Source organism: Lactuca serriola, chromosome 4, assembly GCF_051521515.1.
Source record: "Lactuca serriola cultivar US96UC23 chromosome 4, Lser_US96UC23_V15, whole genome shotgun sequence".
In the NCBI taxonomy this organism is placed as follows: domain Eukaryota; kingdom Viridiplantae; phylum Streptophyta; class Magnoliopsida; order Asterales; family Asteraceae; genus Lactuca; species Lactuca serriola.
The window spans coordinates 277,094,152-277,116,677 of record NC_136411.1 but is presented as its reverse complement, the minus strand read 5'-3'; the positions used below and the strand labels follow the sequence as shown (position 1 = coordinate 277,116,677).

Here is a 22,526-nt window from a genome sequence, read left to right as displayed (position 1 = left end):
CATGGGTTGAAAAGTGGTTTTGCTATAATTAAGGGAGAGAATATTATACTTCCTTTCAAAATCTAAAGCTTAGATTGAGAAATTTTAATAAATATAGTTAAAGGATACATAATGTGTTCTCAAATTTCGATTATGATTACGGCATCACTCTTCATAGTTCGAATTGTGAGAATGAGACACATAAAATATTATGGCAAAAGATTAATAAAGTATCATATCTTTATGTAAGACATTATGCATTGTGTCCCATACGCTTCGTGTATAGGATCGATTGCAAATGCTATAATATTTAACCATTCTTAAATTTTCCAAATGTCAAGCGCATTAAGAGGGCAAAAGGACTAGAATCGGTTTTGACTAAAATAATTAAACAACTATCAAAGGACGATCCAAAGTTCGTCGAGGATTGGTCGCTTGTGAGTAGTTGGAAGTATGGTATTGGATGGACCATGTTGGCATTATTATGAATAGATAAGATTCTATTAAGAATGATTTGTCATATGACAAATATGGAAATGTTTCCATATTGGGAGTTGGATATTGAGAGTCTATGTCTAAATTAGAAAGTTTTATGCAAGAAGGATGTTCAAAGGAATGTACTTTGAATGTGAGACTTCACGTCTATGGAATTGTCTTGTAACAATTTCCGATAGAGTACTTTTTAATTTCATTGGCCAAGTCTTGGTGACTTTTGTGCTATGACTTTGCGAAAGGATCGTTGCATAAAATATTAGAATCTAGCATATTCTAGTAGTGGCAAGAACCTTATGTTCTAACACTAATGATAAGGATTGGGAATTATGAAATGAGCATCATTGGAAAAAAAAATTCAATTGATCTATTTCACAAATTAAGGACCATAGGAAACATAGTGTGCATGCTTTGTGCATGGGACAGCTATTGTTGTAATTTGAGTAATAAGTTGATTTTCTAAAACAGTGAACAATGAATAATGAGTAATCAATATGGTGTTTAAACAAAAGTGTTTTATTTAGTCCCACAAGTTTGGGGCCATATAGGATTACGTATTATTGTTGTGTTTCAGTTTGCATGTTTTGACTTCCAGAATTACTGGGTTATTCGAACCTCCACAGTCAGTCATACGTTGGAAGTAAGTATGAAGGAAGAATGCCATGAAGAGTCTGTAGATTGTCTAAAGAGTTTAGACATAGCACAAGTTTGCTGCAGAGTTCATGAGTGCTTTAATAAGATTAGAGTATTGGATTAAACCCACGCTCACTTGGATCACTTCATGGATTTATCACGGGTGATTAGTGAGACGATAATATTGTATATTCTTGAAACTAGGACGTGTGAGTTGTTATTTGTTGGTCGGTTGGACATTGATAATAAGTAAACGCACCAGTAACTTGGTGTTATAAAACTTATTTTTGTGTGTGATTCGATCAGTAAATGCAAGCAAACATTTGAGTTGAGGTTTATCCATTCCTTTTACCCAAAGTAGGATAAAAGCGATATATGTGGGCCCCTCGATGATTTAATGATGACACCTAAGTGCTTGGCCAAGCCGGGACTAAGTTGATGTGTTCAATTGTGGTCTGTTGTCAGTCGTCATAAATCGGAAGTCGGGAAGTAGTATAGAGAGAATGATTGAAATTCATGTCTTATGTCTATACGATATCTTGAAAATGGAGGAATATATGATCCCTTATCTAAAGGACATGCGAATCTGATAAGATCAGAGTTGACAGCGGTTTTTGAAAGCTACAATTGTTGATCAGGTTCTGAAGTTATACGGGAAATAGTTATTAGACTTATCCAAGTAGGAGACTGTTGGATTAGTGTCTAAGTACATAACTATTTTGGTATGTACTTGACCCGATTTTGGGTTGACTTCACCATAGCAATATGTAGAATGAATTAAGGAGAGAAAGGTTTGATTATGATTTATTAATATATTATAAGAATAATATATTAAAGGAGAAATCATATTGTTTAATTAATATTAGTCAAGAATTAATTAAGAATTAATTTTGTGGCTAAAAGAGATTAATTAAATATGGGGGACTGGACTGCAGTTATTGGATAATTGAGTTATTGGGCTAAGGAAGGCTAAAGGAACAAGGGGTGAACGAAATTATGATGGGAGCCCATCATATTTTCGTCCATGGCTTTATCCCAGAAGGTTCCATGGGCTGCTTAGAGTTTAAGCTGTCCATTAGGGTTTTGACTGAAACCCTAGCAGCCCACACAAGTATATAAAGGACCCCTTAGGCCCCAAAAACGTGGCTAACTGATTCCTTAGGGTTTCTAGACATTTTTGGGTGCCTCCTCTCTTATCCTTCTTCATCTAGTTGCTTAGTGATGTTTGTGACTCCATTAGAGGTGCAGCACTTGAGGCACTAAGCTTTCTAAAGCTAAGTATTGATTGTTATTGCTATATAACAATCTAAGGTCAGATCTAAACTCTATTTTATGTTAATATGATTAATTGTATGCTAGATCTAGGGTTTATAGCTTTGGATATTCAATTGCATGTTCATTAGACAAACTAGATCCAAAAACTATAAGGGTTTGCATGTCCACCATAGGAATGATGTATTGTTCGAAACTTATCAGCTATATGGGTCATCGTGGATCGATTGACCAAGAGTGCCCACTTTTTGCTATCCGGGAGATCTCTTCAGCCGAAAAGTTGGCCGATGTGTATGTTATGGAGATCGTTGCACATCATGGGGTTCTAGTCTCCATTTTTCAGGTAGATGTTCCACGAGGAACTGGGCATAAGGTTACATTTCAGCACTACTTACCATCCACAGACCGACTACCAGAGTGAGCAGACGATACAGGCCCTTGAGGATATTTTGTGGGCATGTGCTATTGATTTTGGTGGGAGTTGGGATTCCTACCAACCTCTTGTGGAGTTCTCCTACAACAATAGTTATCACTCCAGCATTTGTGCTCTGCCTTTTGAGCTCTTGTATAGTCGGAGATGTCATACTCCGGTTTGTTGGGGGAAGGATGGTCACAAGTTTTGGGAAGGACCGAAGTTGTCCTTCAAACCACATAGCATATCCATCAGACCATGTAGAGATTGCAGACAACCAAAAGTCGGCAGAAAATATATGTTGATAGGCGTTGATTCGAGTTTGAGTTTCAGGTCGGTGACATGGTATTACTGAAGGTCTCACCTTGGAAAGGAGTTGTATGCTTCTGGAAGAGGGGGAAGTTGGTCCCTAGTATATTAGGCTTTTCTGGGTGATTGCTAAGGCTAGAAAGGTAGCTTACAGGTTGGATCTACCTGAGGAGCTCAGTCAGCTTCACAACACATTCCATGTTTCCCAGTTGCGAAAGTGCATATTGAATGATGAGGCAGTGGTTTCGTTGGGCGATATTCAAGTCGATGAGTGCATGAACTATGTTGAAAGGCCGATAGCTATTTCGGAGAGAAATATGAAGGTTCTGCGCAACAAGAAAATACCTTTAGTAAAGGTACAATGGCAACATCGGAGAGGCTCTGAGTGGACCAGGGAACCAGAGGCTGAGATGCAGTAGCATCATCCCGAGTTATTCATTTCAGAAGAATTCGGGGACGAAGTATAAACCAAGTGGGGGAGAATTGTAACATCCTGATGAGAAGGTACTTCTAAATTAAACCCTATAATTTAATTATGTTGCATTTTGGTCCCTAAGTTCAAGTAAGTGTGCAAAAGGAGCCCAAGTGGTATTTTTGTAATTTTGTCCTTAGGAGTACGCCATGCATACGTGGTATACGATGGGCATACTTGATAGATAAAGAAACCCTAATTTTTAGGGTGTGACTCATATTTAAGCAAACTTATGGCCTCATTTCATCCACCTTATCTGCATCCATCCTTCTCATAGATATTTGCAACCCTAGTTTCACCTTGAGGAGCAATTTCAAGCTTAGAGTGTGTATTTTGGTGCCTTAGAAGAAGAAGGAAGGAACCAAACTCATCTTGAAGGAGTGGAACACTTGGATCTGGGATTTCTACATCATTTACTACCTTCCTAAGGTATAAAGCTTGCAACTTTATCCCTCTTGTATATAGGTCTAGTTTTGGATATGTTTATGGAGCTTTTTGGTCCCAAAAGGTTAGGTCTTGAACATAGCATGTTCATGACCTTTGAGCTGTCCTTTCAGACCGTATGAGGAGTTTTAAGTCATAAAATGGGTTCTAAATGATTAGTTTTGCTTCATGCATCATTTAGAAAGTCTTAATGGAATAAGACCTTGAGTTAAGCACTTATTGATAATGCTAAGTCATAAAGTTAGAGACTTTATGACTCTTAAGAGTACTTTAGCCATGGATCTGAAGTGTCGACGTAAAAGCCTAACCCATTAACCTCTTAATGAATTTTGGACTTCTGAGGAGTACCCCCCACGTACTCGTAGTACGCCCTGTGTACGACATCAACCACCCCGATGGTGGTCAACGTGCGAGGCTGCATGTACGCCCAACGTACCTTCGGAGTACGCCCCACATACGCACCTTGAGTTGACTCGGTCAAGTTCACTCGATTGGTGTAACGCCCGTGTTTTTTGGCTAAAGCATTAATAATGGTGTAATAGTCTAGGTCAACCTTTGTAACTCATTTTGAAGTAATAAAGAGGAATTATGTGAATATTATGTGAATTATCTGCTTATTTGCTTAATTATTATGATTTAGTTAATTAATAATAAAAATAAGCTTTGAAAATAAATATTAAATAAAGCCGATATCTTTTAAGAAAGTTGCAGTGGCCGGGACAAGGATTCTGGAGATATAAAGAATACCGAAATCCGAGTTATAACGAAGAAGTTATGACCTATCGAAGTTTCGCAACGGAACCGTCACGGCACCGGGAAGCATAAAAAGTGAATTTACGATAAAGTGCTTTTTAGCCTTAGCAATCTAAAAGAAAGTCGTAGTGTTCGATAAACCGAGAGCATATATAAAAAGAACGCCCAAATCTGACTTCATATGAGGAAGTTATGATTTTTCTAAGTTTCAGCTTAGCAGTAGACAACTAAAAACTTGAATTTTAGATCGATTGATTTTTAGCCGACACAACCTAAATGAGAATCGAAGGTCTCGTCAATAGTAGTACAACAGTAAAAATACAGACGAAAACGGACATCGGATGAAGAAGTAATGAATTTTTAACAGATTTTCCTGTCCCGGTCTGTTAAAAATAATAATATTAAAAATACATTCAAAATTAGCCAACGGAGTCTAAATGAAACTTGTAGAACATAATTTCACCTACGCGTGCATATAAAGAACGTCAAAAACGGAGCTCGTATGCAAAAGTTATGGATTTTAGAAGTTTGAGACACAAAATTCGAGAAAAAAATGCGAAAACCGAGGAATTTCGCATGGCTGGGGTTCGGCCACGTCATCCTCGCATGCGAGCCTATGTGGTGCCCCTCTGTTGATTCGTCCGAAGCATGGTCCGGTAGAAGTTCGACGTGTGTCGCATACGTGGAGGTGTCCAAAGCAAGCTTCTGACGCACCCTTCGCATCCGAGCCACCTCCGAGCCTCGCAGCTGCCGCGTGGCCTTTGCACCTGCTGCCACATGCCCTCTCCGGATCCGTAGCCTCCCCTATAAATAGTGCACGCGAGATCTCCTGGCTAGATTTAGAAATTTGGCATTTTTCACCCCTAAACTAATATTTTCACTATTTCAACCTCCTTCGAAGCCCCGGTATCATTTCCAATGCCCGAAACACGCCCCGAAGTGCCCGAAGACCCGGAAGAATTTATCTTTTCGGTTTTGAAGCTCCAACCTCGCGGAGCCCGGTTTTTCATTAAAGCCCCCAGTTTTATCAGAAACGATCCTTTTAAGAAACGGAGTACTGCCCGATTATCATTAAATCAAGTGAGTGTATAGTCACTTTTAGAACACATAAATATGAAGTATTTTCTATAAAATAAGTGCTATGTGTATATATATTGTTTGTTTATTTGAGATGGATATTGAATGGATGTTTTGTACAAGTTTTAAACTGTATATATATTTTTATCTACAAATATGTTGGGTAAAACATGGGTAGATGAAATAGTTGATGTGTGTTAAAATGATGGGAGGCCTCAATGTTGTTGCTGTTCCAGTCATCTAGCGGAGTATGGATGACGACCACATACTTTTTCTAGACGGTCCTGTAGAACACTAGCAGGCCCGCAACTTGCAGGTGTTGTGGACTTGATGTTCACTGGTGTACTCCATCCCCCTCATGGTTGCCTTACGAACATATATGGCTGAGGAATCCCCTTAGCAGTAAATTCCATCCCGATGATAAATTCCTTAGACTAGGTCCCTTGTATAGGTGTTTAGGGACGTAAAGTGAGGATAACGGGAATGGGTAATCAGGGTTATCGTTGGTTGATGAAATTAATAAATTTATTGTTGGTCGATAAAATTAATAAATTTATTATTATTTGTGGGTTGAAAACCTATATGTTCACCAGGCTCCCAAGCATGATCCACACAGTTTTCTGTTTTATAGGTAGCGGACCCAGAGCATAATTTGGATGATGATGAGGAATTTTGGCATTATAGGCAAGTAGTTGTAAATAATTGTTGTAAGGCTTATAATGTACTGTTTATGCTTTTGGTCTGTATCGGAACATGACATCCTGAGGTTTTTGTATATAATAAAAATACATTTCTTTAAGAAATGCTTTGATAAACTTTTTATCATATTTTGTTTTGGGAACAAATTCCGCAACAATTTTAATCAAAGGATTACTATGCTTTTATTATAAAAAACATAAACTAAATCGGCCTTTTCTAGGCGTGAAATTGGGGATGTCATAGTTGGGTTGACTAAGATGGGTTGACTTAGTTGACCTAGTTGGTTTGACCAATTTGACTTTGACAAAGTTTTTCCTTAAGGGTATTTTGGGATTTTGAGGAAATTGATCGTTTGGTGGGAATAGGTGTCGGTTAGAGAGTTGAGATTCGGAGTGGAGACCTCATCAACTTCTGTTTAGTTTGTGAGGTGAGTTTTCTTCACTGTACTTTCGGTTCGAAGGCACGAAGGTCGGACATTGGATTGTTGTCTTGGTTTATCGTATGTTGGTATGTTGTAGTGATCTATTAGATTTGTATCCATGTATATAGGATGATGCTATGCTTAGTGATTTATAAGATCTGTATGATTGTCTATTGGCTACTCATATGTATGCTTATCTGTTATGTATATGTCGACATGCTTTATGTGTGGTTGGGTTAAAGCAGACCAATAGACCGAATACCAAGGGACCAAGGGTGTCCCAGATAGACTGTAGGCCCAAGAGGCGTACCAGTCTTGTTGAAGGCGCAGAGAACGTTCTAGATAGGTTGAAGGCCTGGTGAGGCGTATCAGTCATGCTGAAGTTTCCGTGAGCATATCAGATAGTCTGTAGGCGGGTGGGGCGTACCATTCAGGCTGAAGGCTCTATATGCATGTTGTTTATTATTATGATTATGTGTTATGTTGGTACTTTGGAGGATCTCGCTAAACGTTGGGTTACAGTTTTGGGTTATGTTTCAGGTACTACAGATGACCGCAGGAAGGCGAATACGTGACCATACACATCCTCATGTTTTGTCTTATGATTATGGGATACTCTGATGTTGAAAATGTTTTGAAAACTATGTTTGTAAACAATTTGTGAATTTGGGTTGGTTTTAAAAAGTTTAAATTTATCATGATTTTTATGGATGTTACAATATATATATATATATATATATATATATATATATATATATATATATATAGGGTCCAGATCCGATAGGAACCCAAAATTTTGTATGAACCACGATGATTGTTCTCCACCAGTCATTTCGTTAATGACACAAATGTCACACCGATTAGTTGGTTGTGGCGCGTTCGCACACATGTCCATGGAACATAATACGCACTCGAGGGAAAATCATGAGTGACGAACGTTGATTGAACATCTTTTAAATAGGTTTTTCTTTTCTTTTACGTTTTTTTTATTTTTTATTTTTTTATATAAAAAACTTTTTTAGGTAATAGTATATTCGGTTTTTAAGTTTTTTTTCGTTTTCTTTAAAGTGTTTTTTTATGAAAAAAACTTTTTATGAATTATGATCAATATATACTCGGTTTTTCAGTTTTTCAATTTTTTTGTTTTTTTTTTTTTTATTTTTTGAATTAAATATCGGTTCGAGTTTATGATGTTTAACCATTATAAAGGGTTTCGAATCATAACGATATTATCATCATATATTTTTGATCATACTAATTTGAATCATATAATTTTGATCGTATCATTTCGAATCATAAAATTTTGGATCATATTATTTTGAATCATATGATTGTGGATCATAATATATTGAACTAAATGAAGTTTATGTTCAATACAATTTGAATCATTGCATTTTTTGAATCCTTTAATTTTGAATCATAAAAGATATAATAACTAATGATCATAGAATATTTGAATCAAAATATTTTGAAATCATAACAAGTTAATGATCATAAACAGGTTGAATCATAATATTTTTGAATTATAAATATTTTGAATCGTTTCAATTTGGATCAATTTATGTTCAATATTTTTTTAAAACTTTCAATGATTTTAAATTAAATTTGGTATCTAAAACCCTTTATTTTCTAAAAGTTCTGTTTACAAAGTCATTCGTATTGTTAGTAGAAGTATTCTTTATAATTTTATATTTTTGGAAAAAAAATTCTAGGTTTTTTTATAAATAATAAAAACTAAAAGAATATATTTTTTTTCTAAATCTTCATGATTATGCTCATCTTGTAGATAATTAAATTTTAAAAACTTTGATTTGTCAGGAATATTTTTTCAATGAATAAAAAAGTTTTTGTTAACCAGTAAGACGACAACACATGGCGGAGAAAGGGAAGTTAGACATTGGGAGCATGGTGCGAGTCCACGAGCGTGAAATGTTTCATTTATGTTACTATAATACCCTCAATTATTATTAGATTTCAAGCTATTTTCCAATAATTTCACACCCATCCCTTATATATATATATATATATATATATATATATATATATATATATATATATATATATATATATATATATATATATATATATATATATATATATATATATATATATATCAGCAGTAAAAAAAATTAGCAGCCAAAAAAATCGTTAAATCGTTTTTTAGACTAGATATGGCTTAGACGTTAGATTTCGTTAATATTTGTGGTTTGATTTTAAAAAATGATGTTTAGATTAGTTGTTCTCAAGTTCTTTTGAGAACCAAAAGATTTGTGAGAAATTACGAACTAATAATTAAATCTATTTTTTAGACTAGATATGTCATACAGCCAAGTTCTTTTAAGAAAAGATTTGTGAGAACTTGCAAAATCATAATTACCTCATTATTTTTCAAAACCAAAACATCAATCTTTTCAAAATGGTGCGTCTAAGTTAAATCTAGGTTTAAAAAAAGATTTGTTGAATTTTTTTTTGTTTTTTTGGAAAATGTGGACTTATGCACAATCACAATCAATAGTCATATACATGTATGTACAAGCAACAGTTATATGGACTCAACAGTTATATAGACTGTTGATGAGCGCAATCAACAGTCATAACTGTTGATGAGCCCAATCAACAGTCATAACTGTTGATTGCCCTCATCAGCAGTCTATATGACTGTTGAGTCCATATAACTGTTGATTGTGCATACATGTAAATTTCCAAAATAAATAAAAAATAAAAACTTGTCAAATCATTTTTTTTGAGTCTAGATATGGCTTAAACGCACAATTTGGAAAAGATTGATGTTTTTTGCTCTGAAAAATAATGAACTGATTATGAGTTCACAAGTTCATATGTTTTTTTAGTTGTCACAATTACTTATATATATATATATATATATATATATATATATATATATATATATATATATATATATATATATATATATATATATATATATATATTATTTATTACTCAAAGAAAATGAAATTGAAAGGTAATACCTGTTGCGGAAAATCTCCATTTCCCATCTGAGAGTTAATCAATAGTCTTGCTGCGTTGTGCAATGGCGTTTGGTCTCTCTTGGCCTATACAATTTAAAACTTAAACAACTTATGAGATATGTATACGGTAACATGTTCTGTCTATATATTGATACATGTATACAATGGTATTATTTACAATTATAATAATTATATTAGGTGTTAAGCTTATTAGTATAAGATGACTTCAATTATATTTTGCAACTTGACTAGGTTCCATTATACGTTAATAAAAACACACTTTATCAAATTTTTAACAAAAATTAAATATTCTATTACTTTTGTTCCCACAAATCTTCCTACCCAATTAAATCGTGGTACGTGTAATATTTAACGCTCATTTAATGATATTTTAATATACTAATATGCCATTTAATTAGGTATGAGGATCTATAGGAACAAAAGTAGGAGGATATTTAATCAGTATATGGGCAACATCCCTACAGTTGTAGCCTGTTATAAAATTGTAATATATAGGCAACATCCTTAGCTTTTTTTTCTTTTTTTTATGCCAAAACAACCTAAAGTTTTCTATTACAATCAATAACTTTATAAAGCACAAACATATATAAATATTTTGAAGGGTTTTTTGTAATTTACTCCCACCATTTAGATTAATGCTAGGTGAAGCTATAATGTATTTTGTAAACGCTTCTTTATATCAAATAATATTGCTTAGCATCTATGCATGTTTTCTCATAGAAAGGAAACTAAAGATTAATATTAGGAAGTGATCTTCATGATCCTAGATTATCCTCACGCCTAGCTTTGGTACAAGGTGATGAGGAAAATGCTAAGCTTTTTCATCTTGCACATCGCTCTTTTAGGATTATCTAAGCCTTGTTTGTTGAAAATTATAAAAAAAACATCAAGTTAGACTAGTTTCCTTGTCCTACATATGGGGAAGGGAAGAACATTTAATGAGTTTATAAATCTCTTCTTTCCCTTATCCATCAAAGGCTTTCATTGGGGTTAAATGGTGTGCGAAGCAAACCAAGTTAGTTTGGTCATGGATGCGAAGTTCATGACATAACATGATGTAGGCTCACTTTAAACTTCACATGTTGCACGCCATCTCCATGTATTTTTTTTAGCAGCTTCCTAGGGTTTCCACTTTTTAACCAAGTCAAATGTGTAACGTGTGGTAAATTGTGATAGGGTTTTCGACATCATCTCCATGTAATTCGTTTAGCAGCTTCCTAAGGTTTCTGATAGTCTTACATACAGGCTCCCTAGAGCCATATTCTACATACCAAATTTAAGATCTTTTCTCTCTCTGCAAATTCAACAACGTATTTTATAATTTATGTTCTTTGAGTTTCCTAGTATTTGTTTTTCGTTTAGCGATTCTTTTATAGTTGTTGGAAGGAACGATAATAAATTAAATTCTTGGGTTTTGCAGTGAAGATTACAACTAAAGATTCTTGTAAAAATCTCTAAGACTATTGTATTTCAAACTTAAAAATCAAACAATTCAGCGATTAGTATTGTGAACTAAAACAAAAAGGTAGATAATTAATCACTAATATGAAATACCTACTTGTTTGGTTTAGATATTACTAACATTTCGAAATTAGCTCATAATATTAACTGTGACATTGTTCTATTGTCACGTTTGAAATACAACAATATTAAATGTTTTTATATGATTAATTTTCAAGCAAATAGACGACACCAAAATCTCTTTTGTAGATTTCCAACTCATTTCCCCCTATTCCAACTGATCCTATCCCTGAAGTGGGAAACGGAATTAAACTAGAATGAAATTTCCAATCTATGATAAATAACTTATATCTCGACCACATACAGAATTCTCTTTGTGACTCCTTTATGGTATATGTACATTGGTCATGGACCCTAGAGAACTCTAGAATATTTTAGAGCCCAAGTATAAGGTAAACAAGGAAAGCACTAACAAGTACCTTGTGAAAAAGTAGTTATACTACCAAATGGTAAACGAAGGACCCATCTTGGAGCACATGCATGAGCTCTAGGTCTTAGTCAACAACTTGACCACACTTTTTGTTGGGATTAAGGACGCTTTAAACATATATGAATACAACATTACTGGAACGTTGAAGATTAAACAATAAGAACAAAGAAAAAGTTACTATGATTTAACTCGTTCACTTGATTTGTGGATCAAGTTACATGGCAAATTAGAGTGATTTTTTCAATAAACAATTATGTATAATTTTCAATATTTGGTATATCTTCCAGGGTTACAATTGATAAATTATAGAGTGTGCCTGACCTTAGAATCAAAGCCAAAACAACATAGGTAAACATGATGGGTATTTTCATATAAAGAATCATTAAGATAGTACAAGACATGTTGTCTACAAAAAGCATGAAAGTTAATACATGCCACTAGAGGTGGACTTGTCAAGGTCGTGGATATCACATCTTTGGAGATTCTACCAACACTTATGTGTCCAGCTTCATAGTGTCAATGCTACCCACTAAAACAATGCTAATTGTGTTTCCACTACGTTATGCTAATGACTATTTGCTCTGAGCGATACCTCTAAATGACTTTAGCCACACTGCTCATTGTAGATTCACTTAACACTCCATATTAGAATCAAAGTTTACACCATATAATCTCTCACTTAGAGGTTGAGCACCAATATTGCTTCCATTCAAGATATAACCCCAATATTTCTCTCTAATTATGACACTAAGTCTTCACTTTTGAATTACATAAGGACAAATGAATCCATACAAAGCTTCAACTTCTCCAAAGTAACAACCTTGGTGAACATATACATGGGATTCTTTGCACCAAGGATTTTCATCAGGTTAAGTACACCTTTGCGGATGCTTCGTTATTAAATGGAATATCATAAATTATGCAAGATGTATTGCGCTCTGATTATCACAATGTAATCAAGCTAACTCTGATAGGAAGTTCTTCAACCAAATTAACTCTTATAGGTTTCTGCTAAAGCCATGTGTTCTTCTTCAGTAATTGAAAGAGAAACACTTTTATGTAGTATTGACATCCAAATGGTTGCAATGCCAAATATGAATACTTAAACATGTATTACTCTTTCAAGAATCCATAAAACCCACATCTCAACATCACAGAAACCTTCAAGAATGTTCTTACACCTCTTATAATATAACATAACATACATAGTTCCCTTCATGTAACACTCGTTTTCTAAGTATGTTTGTAGATTGAGTTAATTTATCTTAAGTTTTGGATTTGGAGATTTCGTCGGATCGAGACATAGTGGTCGCTTTAGATGCGGGATACATCGATAGTAATGACGTAGTCATGCATCTTGCTCGCGGCGTGGCATTGTTGAAAAGTGAAAACCTTAATCTTTGAGTTTTGGGCCCTATTTAAAGGTTCTAATACCCAGGGTTTACCATTTTGAGCAACATCCTACTTTAAAAATGTACCCTCATCTAAACCTTAGCCCCCATTGATAGGTTTTCTAATTTTGGTGTCCTTTTTCTGAAGATCAAAGGAGAAGAAAGCTAGAAGTGATGTTTGGTGTGTGATTCCTTTGAGTTCTAGCAAGTTAATCTTCTTTTGAACATTTTGTGAGTATAAAGCTTCCACCTTTATGTTTCTTTTGTGTATATCTAGAATTTTCCTAGAGGTTGTGGTCATTTAAACTTATGATCTTGGAGTTGGAGTGACTCTAGAATCCTAGAACAAGTTATGCTTGTTTTCTAGACCCTTGAGTATGAGAAAGTTGAGTGTTTGTACTCATTCTAAACCATGAATGTGATTTTGATCATTTTCGTCCCTTAGAGAGTTAAGATTTTAGATCTAGATTGATTGGACATGGGAAATGGAGAAAGTTAGAAATTTTATTCATGGAAATCACTAGAAGAATTAGTTCTGAGATTTTAAGCTATGTATTTTAAGGATTAAGAGCTTAATGGATCAAGTTTTTTGGACTTATGTCGCAATGTAGTGATTGTGTAACAGCCCGGAATTCTAGGTATCTTTATTGATTTGATTATTTTGTGTTTTGAGAGGGGACTCGGCGAGTTGGAGCTCAGACTCGCCAAGTAGGGTCGCGATTCTGGACGCGGGATTCGTCTGGACTCGGCGAGTCCAGGATATGGACTCGGCGAGTCTGCGCTGTTTAATGAAACCCTAATTTCCCGGTCCTAAGCCCTATTTAAAGGACCTTATGGCCCTCATTTGCGGCCACCTTGAACCCTAAGAGCCCCCATACGACTGTGAGCCCTTGTGAGTGTATTTGGAGGCCATTTGTTCACCATTTTGTGTGATATTGCAAGAAAGGAGGGAGAGGATCAAACTTGAGGAGTTGGGGAGCTTGGATCTGTTGCTAATTCATCAAGGGAGTCTTCTTGAGGTAACTTTCAGAGCCAAACTTCGTGTTTTGTGTTGATGTGTCAAATCTAGGGTTTCTTCTTGCATATCTTGGCTTAAATTGGAAGTATGAAAGGTTCCATGGAGATATGGAACCTAGATCTGGGCCTTAGCAGGTCCATGAGACCCCATATGACTAGCTTTATGTCCATCCTTTTGAGTTAGAAGCTAAGGTGGTCATATTAGAGGTTGTTTCCCCAACATAAGCCTTGTACGCATTGCATGGCAACCAAGATTGAGACTTTACGTGACAAATAGGCTTGGGAAGGCCAGATCTATGAATGGATGGAACGGATCTGACCGCAAAAGCCAGTTTTAGCTGGTGCATGGCATGGACTCGCCGAGTCTGATGAACAGACTCGACGAGTCGCTTGAAGATTGTCCTTGAGGACACCCAGTGTGTAGTCCTGACCGAGTTATGGTTGACTCAGTGAGTCAGGACGAGTTAGAGAGGGTCGACAGGTGGACTGAGTCGAGCTGGGACTCGCCGAGTTGTTCTTGAGACTCGGCGAGTTGAGTCGGGGTGGCCCCACGACTCTCCCAGGTGGAACTCGTCAAGTCAGGAGAAGCACTCGACGAGTAAGAAGGGAATCCTAGGGAGTTGACGAATACGTCTAGACTCGCCGAGTTGCCCTTGTGCACTCGCCGAGTCCGGTCAAGCTGACCGCTGACCGTTGACCGTTGACCGGAGTTGACCTATGTTTGACTTCTTAGGGATAGTCAAACTTAGAAGATAAAAGTGTTAATAAGAGATGTATGATGTTATAGGGAGATTGTAGCTCGGCGGATCTTGCACGAGTGCCTTCGGGATTTGCTAGCTTTCGATATTCACGAGGTGAGTCTTCTCACTATACTGTACCTGGAAGGGTTTGACTGTGTGACCGGAAGGTCGGATAGGATATGTGATGTATGTGCTATATGTGATAAGTTAATTGTTATACGTGCTATGAATGTTATGTGGGCCGGAAGGCATTATGTTATGGGCCGGAAGGCGTGTAATGTGGACCGTAAGGTTAGCGTGGGTAGGACCGGAAGGTTTACCCAGCAGGGACGGAAGTCCCCTGAGACACATGGACCGGAAGGTCAGGGCCTGGAAAGGCGTATGTGCGTAAGTTGTATTTTGGGGAACTCACTAAGCAATTATGCTTACAGTTGTTGTGTATGTGTTTCAGGTACTAGCGAGGACCGTGGGAAGGCGCCGGCGTGATCTGTACACAATGATAGATGTTTTTTTGATCTTAGGATTCATATGATTGTATTCTGTTATGACACATGGAATGTTTATGCCTTGTTTTGAATGAAAACACTTTATTTTGAAATGAAAAATTTGTTTGAAATTTACGTCGTTACAAATTGGTATCAGAGCCTTGGTTTGAGGGATTCGGGTGCACCTTCGGGCGTAACTGAACTCAAACCGAGGATTTGAGGAAAACTTTTTAAATAAAGGCATAAACTTTTATAAATGATTTTGTGGTAAGCAAGAATGAAGCAGTGTGTACGATCAGTCAGCGCCCGAACGGTAAAGATCCCCAAAATATCTTACAATGTTATGTTAACAGATGTGATATGATATGAATTGTTATGCATGCTAGAAGACTAGGTATTCATGATAGGACTAGAGTGGCCTGATTTGTGATGCCTTAGTCTAGGAAAGTTTGCCGATATGAGATGCTTTGATAGCGTGTGGGTAGATAGTGCATAACAAAAGTAGAGTACTCATTATCCGGGGTTTAGGGAGGAAGACTTGGGATGAATGCTGATGCGGTGTGGTCAGTAGTATTGGGCCCGTACTACCGAAGACACCGGGTCAGGGGGAAACCCAAGTAAGAATCCCTAGATATCGGAGACTGAGTAGGGTTGCGTTATCGAGTGCGATTATACTCGATGGAGTCTCTGATAGTTTTATGTTGTATTTCAGAGACATCATGGTTGGACCACGCCACAGACCGAGTACGAGTGGTGTGAGTGACGAGGAGATTCGTCAGATGATTCATGAGGAGGTGGCTGCAGCGATCCGGGCTGAGATTCCGGAGATGTTTGGGTCTATTAAGACCACCTTGATGGAGACTTTTGATGAGCGGTACGCCGCATTGACTGAGGCTGCAGCCGCTGCAGCTACCGCAGCTGTGGCCGCTGCCAGGCCACAGGGGGGTGACTCATTGCTATTTCGGGAGTTCAGCAACACGAAGCCACCTGAGTTTGATGGGACGCAGGATCCGATTGCTGCGATGAGGTGGATCGCTGATATTGAGGGGTGCTTCTACACTTGTTCATGTCCGGAGCATCTGAGGGTACGGTTCGCTTTGAACCAGCTCCGTCTGGGAGTGAAGGATTGGTGGAAGTTCGTGACGGCGAACTTCACTTTGGCAGAGATTTCAGCAGTGACATGGGAGAGGTTTACCTCTATGTTCAGAGACGAGTACGTTCCCCCGGTGGAGAGGGAACGATTGGTTCAGGAGTTCTTGACCCTCAAGCAGGGTACTGATTCGGTTACGGTGATCACGCGGAAGTTTCATGAGAGGGCGATGTTCTGCCCTGAGCTGGTGTCCACAGAGTAGGCTCGGATGAGCCGGTACTTGGGTGTTTTGAGGAGGGATATCCGGGAGTTTGTGTCAAACTCCACCTATTATACCTTTGCTGAGCTTCAGGCGAATGCCAGGAAGCGCGAGATCGAGTTGGAGACCCAGGCCAGGGAGGAGGCCGAGTCTCAGCGGGTGGACCGGCGGCCGGCTCAGTCTCAGCCGGCAGCCAAGCGGACTAAGTCCGCCGATTCGAGGACGGGAGGTCCGAAGGGCCGCACTTGCGGAAAGTGCGGCAAGGGTCATGAGGGGACATGTCGATCTGGTGGTTGCTACAAGTGTGGCAAGGAGGGGCACATCGCCAGGGATTGCCCCAAGGGGTTTATGGTTTGCTTTCATTGCAACCAGACAGGCCATCGGAAGGCCGAGTGCCCTCAGCTTCTTCAGGGATTTGCACCTGCTGCCAGGGCTACTGAGACTCGACCGGTGAAGGTCGAGGCCCCGAGGGCTCGTGGGAGAGCTTTTCAGCTGACTGCGGAGGAGGTCCGCGCTGCACCCGATGTTGTGGCAGGTATGCTTTTATTTCATGTATTTATTTTGATGTTGAGATGTTATGCTTATGTTATGTTATGCGTAGGTACTTTCCTTGTGAACTCTGTGCCTGCTTTAGTGCTATTTGACTCGGGTGCGAGTCGGTCTTTTGTATCTTTGGCCTTTAGTCAGCATATCAGCGTTAGTCGTGAGCCGTTGAGTCGGCCTCTGAGAGTTTCAATAGCTGACGAGAGGGTGATTTGTGCCACGGAGGTTCTCCGGGGATGTGTGTTAGAGATTTTCGGGGTCGAGTTTCCGATTGATCTGATTCCTATTGCGATGGGTGATGTCTGTGTCATTGTGGGCATGGACTGGTTGAGCCGATTCGGCGCCGTCATCGACTGTGAGCGTCAGCTGGTGACTATACGAGACCCTAGTGGGGGAGTTCTTTCGGTGTACGGCGAGGGTACCCGTTCAGGATCAGCTTTTTGTTCGGCCGCTAGGGCGAGGCAGTGTTTACAGCAGGGCTATAAGGGTTTTGTGGCGTATGTGATGGATGCGCGGAAGGCTTCCGAGAGACCGAGATCAGTTGAGGAGGTTCCAGTGGTGCGTGAGTTTCCAGATGTTTTTCCCGAGGAGCTGCCGGGAGTACCTCCTGTGAGGCAAGTGGAGTTTGGTATTGATCTGGTTCCGGGGGCCGCGCCTATCACTAAGGTGCCTTATCGTCTTGCACCTCCAGAGATGCAAGAGTTGTCCTTGCAGCTTCAGGAGTTGCTGGGGAAGGGATTCATTCGGCCGAGCAGCTCGCCGTGGGGAGCACCTATTCTGTTCGTCAAGAAGAAGGATGGTTCACACCGGATGTGCATTGATTACTGGGAGTTGAACAAGTTGACGGTCAAGAATCGTTACCCGTTACCGAGGATCGATGATTTATTCGATCAGTTGCAGGGAGCATCTTGGTTTTCCAAGATCGATCTGAGGTCGGGGTACCATCAGGTGAGAGTGCGGGATGAGGACGTCCAGAAGACAGCGTTTAGGATGCGATATGGGCATTATGAGTTTGTGGTGATGCCTTTCGGGCTCCCCAATGCCCCGGCTGTGTTCATGGATCTCATGAACAGGGTATGCAGGCCGATGTTGGATCGGTCAGTGATTGTATTTATCGATGATATTCTAGTGTATTCGAGATCTAGAGAGCAGCATGAGGAGCATTTGAGGGAGGTCCTTGGGGTGTTGAGATCGGAGAAGCTTTATGCAAAGTTCTCCAAGTGTGATTTCTGGTTGCGGGAGGTCCAGTTCCTAGGACACCTCGTTAACCAGGAAGGGATTCTGGTCGATCTGGCCAAGGTTGAGGCGGTGATGAGTTGGGAAGTGCCGAAGTCACCATCTGAGATTAGGAGTTTCCTCGGGTTGACAGGGTATTATCGGAGATTTATCAAGGATTTCTCCAAGATCGCAGTGCCGCTCACCAGATTGACCCGGAAGGGTGTTGCATTCTCATGGGGTCCCGAGCAGCAGACCTCCATTGAGACACTTCGCCAAAGGTTGTGCGAAGCCCCGGTATTAGCTCTCGCGGAAGGGATGGAGGATTTTGTAGTATATTGTGATGCATCGATTTTGGGGCTGGGTGCAGTGTTGATGCAGAGGGGTCATGTGATAGCTTATGCGTCGAGGCAGCTGAAGCCTCATGAGACGAGATATCCCACGCATGATTTAGAGTTGGGGGCAGTAGTGTTCGCTCTCAAGATTTGGCTTCACTACTTGTATGGGGTTCGATGTACGATATACACGGACCATAAGAGCTCGAAGTATTTGATGGATCAGCCCAACCTAAATATGCGTCAGAGGAGGTGGTTGGATGTGGTCAAGGATTATGATTGTGAGATCCTGTACCACCCAGGCAAGGCTAATGTGGTAGCCGATGCGTTGAGTCGCAGGGCGGAGAGCACTCCATTGCGAGATGTATGTTTGAGATTGACCGTGATAGCTTCAGTAGTGGATGCTATTCGTGGGGCACAGGCCGAGGCTGTGCGACCGGAGATGCAGAAGAGAGAGCGGGTCGTTGGTTTGGTTTCAGAGTTCGTTACGGATGGACGAGGGCTTATGACGTTTCAGGGTCAGATTTGGGTACCGTTCGTGGGTGGTACGCGTATTACTTTGATGGAAGAGGCTCATCGGTCGAAGTTTTCGATCCATCCGGGGGCTACGAAGATGTATTTGGATTTGAGGAAAGAGTATTGGTGGCCCTGTATGAAGAGGGACATCGCATGGTTCGTTGAGAGGTGCTTGACCTGCCGCAGGGTTAAGGCCGAGCACCAGAGACCGCATGGCAAGTTGCAGCCATTGGAGGTTCCCGAATGGAAGTGGGAACATATCACTATGGATTTCATCACCAAATTGCCGAGGACTGCCAGAGGAGTTGATGCAATTTGGGTGATTGTGGATAGGTTGATGAAGAGCGCTCACTTCCTTGCCATCAGTGAGAGTTCTTCAGCGGAGAAGTTGGCGGAGTTATATGTGAGAGAAGTGGTATCACGGCATGGGGTGCCGATCTCGATTGTTTCAGACCGTGATGTGCGCTTCACTTCCAGATTCTGGAAGAAATTCCATGAGGAACTGGGTACTAAAGTGCATTTTAGTACCGCATATCATCCCCAGACAGACGGCCAGAGCGAACGGACAATTCAGACGCTGGAAGACATGATTCGAGCGTGTGTGTTAGATTTCGGGGGTACCTGGGATGCGTATTTACCCTTGGCAGAGTTTTCCTACAACAACAGCCATCATTCGAGCATTGGTATGCCACCTTTTGAGCTGTTGTATGGTAGGAGGTGTCGGACCCCCATTTGCTGGGGAGAGGTTGGGCAGAGAGTGATGGGCAGTACAGAGATTGTGCTTCAGACGACAGAGCAGATTCAGCAGGTCAGACAGAGGTTATTGACCGCTCAGAGCCGACAGAAGAGTTATGCAGACAGGTCGGCGACTTCGTTCTCCTGAAGGTCTCTCCTTGGAAAGGAGTGATTCGATTCAGGAAGAGGGGCAAGTTGGGGCCCCGGTATATTGGGCCATTTCGTGTGATTGCAAGGGTAGGCCGGGTAGCCTATCGTTTGGAGTTGCCAGCCGAGTTGGGGCAGATCCACGACACTTTTCACGTGTCGCAGTTGAGGAAGTGTATAGCCGATGAGTCGGCAGTGGTTCCATTAGAGGATATTCATGTGGATGCGAGTCTGAATTATGCTGACAGGCCTGTGGCCATCAGGGATCGGAAGATCAAGGTTCTGAGGAACAAGGAGGTACCTCTGGTGTTGGTTCAGTGGCAACACCGGAAGGGATCGGAGATGACCTAGGAGCCGGAGCGCGAGATGCGGGAGCAGCATCCGGAGCTATTTTCAGAGCGAGACTTCGAGGGCGAAGTCTAGTTCTAGTGGGGGAGAATTGTAACAGCCCAGAATTCCAGGTATCTTTATTGATTTGATTATTTTGTGTTTTGAGAGGGGACTCGGCGAGTTGGAGCTCAGACTCGCCGAGTAGGGTCGCGATTCTGGACGCGGGATTCGTTTGGACTCGGCGAGTCCAGGATATGGACTCGGCGAGTCTGTGCTGTTTAATGAAACCCTAATTTCCCGGTCCTAAGCCATATTTAAAGGACCTTATGGCCCTCATTTGCGGCCACCTTGAACCCTAAGAGCCCCCATACAACTGTGAGCCCTTGTGAGTGTATTTGGAGGCCATTTGTTCACCATTTTGTGTGATATTGCAAGAAAGGAGGGAGAGGATCAAACTTGAGGAGTTGGGGAGCTTGGATCTGTTGCTAATTCATCAAGGGAGTCTTCTTGAGGTAACTTTCAGAGCCAAACTTCGTGTTTTGTGTTGATGTGTCAAATCTAGGGTTTCTTCTTGCATATCTTGGCTTAAATTGGAAGTATGAAAGGTTCCATGGAGATATGGAACCTAGATCTGGGCCTTAGCAGGTCCAGGAGACCCCATATGACTAGCTTTATGTCCATCCTTTTGAGTTAGAAGCTAAGGTGGTCATATTAGAGGTTGTTTCCCCAAGATAAGCCTTGTACGCATTGCATGGCAACCAAGACTGAGACTTTACGTGACAAATAGGCTTGGGAAGGCCAGATCTATGAATGGATGGAACGGATCTGACCGCAAAAGCCAGTTTTAGCTGGTGCATGGCATGGACTCGCCGAGTCTGATGAACAGACTCGACGAGTCGCTTGAAGATTGTCCTTGAGGACACCCAGTGTGTAGTCCTGACCGAGTTATGGTTGACTTAGTGAGTCAGGACGAGTTAGAGAGGGTCGACAGGTGGACTGAGTCGAGCTGGGACTCGCCGAGTTGTTCTTGAGACTCGGCGAGTTGAGTCGGGGTGACCCCACGACTCTCCCAGGTGGAACTCGTCGAGTCAGGAGAAGCACTCGACGAGTAAGAAGGGAATCCTAGGGAGTTGACGAATACGTCTAGACTCGCCGAGTTGCCCTTGTGCACTCGTCGAGTCCGGTCAAGCTGACCGCTGACTGTTGACCGTTGACCAGAGTTGACCTATGTTTGACTTCTTAGGGATAGTCAAACTTAGAATATAAAAGTGTTAATAAGAGATGTATGATGTTATAGGGAGATTGTAGCTCGGCGGATCGAGCACGAGTGACTTCGGGATTTGCTAGCTTTCGATATTCACGAGGTGAGTCTTCTCACTATACTGTACCCAGAAGGGTTTGACTGTGTGACCGGAAGGTCGGATAGGATATGTGATGTATGTGCTATATGTGATAAGTTAATTGTTATACGTGCTATGTATGTTATGTGGGCCGGAAGGCATTATGTGATGGGCCGGAAGGCGTGTAATGTGGACCGTAAGGTTGGCGTGGGTAGGACCGGAAGGTTTACCCAGCAGGGACGGAAGTCCCCTGAGACACATGGACCAGAAGGTCAGGTCCTGGAAAGGCGTATGTGCGTAAGTTGTATTTTGGGGAACTCACTAAGCAATTATGCTTACAGTTGTTGTGTATGTGTTTCAGGTACTAGCGAGGACCGTGGGAAGGCGCTGGCGTGATCTGTACACACTGATAGATGTTTTTTTGATCTTGGGATTCATATGATTGTATTTTGTTATGACAC

The 22,526-nt window shown here is 40.4% G+C and overlaps 1 protein-coding gene across 1 annotated transcript in view; it reads right to left on the bottom strand.

The window, feature by feature from the left end:
- Positions 1–22,526, bottom strand: part of LOC145097049 (cycloartenol Synthase-like) — a 66,050-nt gene that overhangs the window by 15,220 nt on the left and 28,304 nt on the right. Inside the window, exon 18 of the mRNA XM_079034535.1 lies at positions 9,951–10,034. Within this exon, the coding sequence (XP_078890661.1) occupies positions 9,951–10,034 (84 nt within the window). The remainder of the gene's footprint in view (positions 1–9,950; positions 10,035–22,526) is intronic.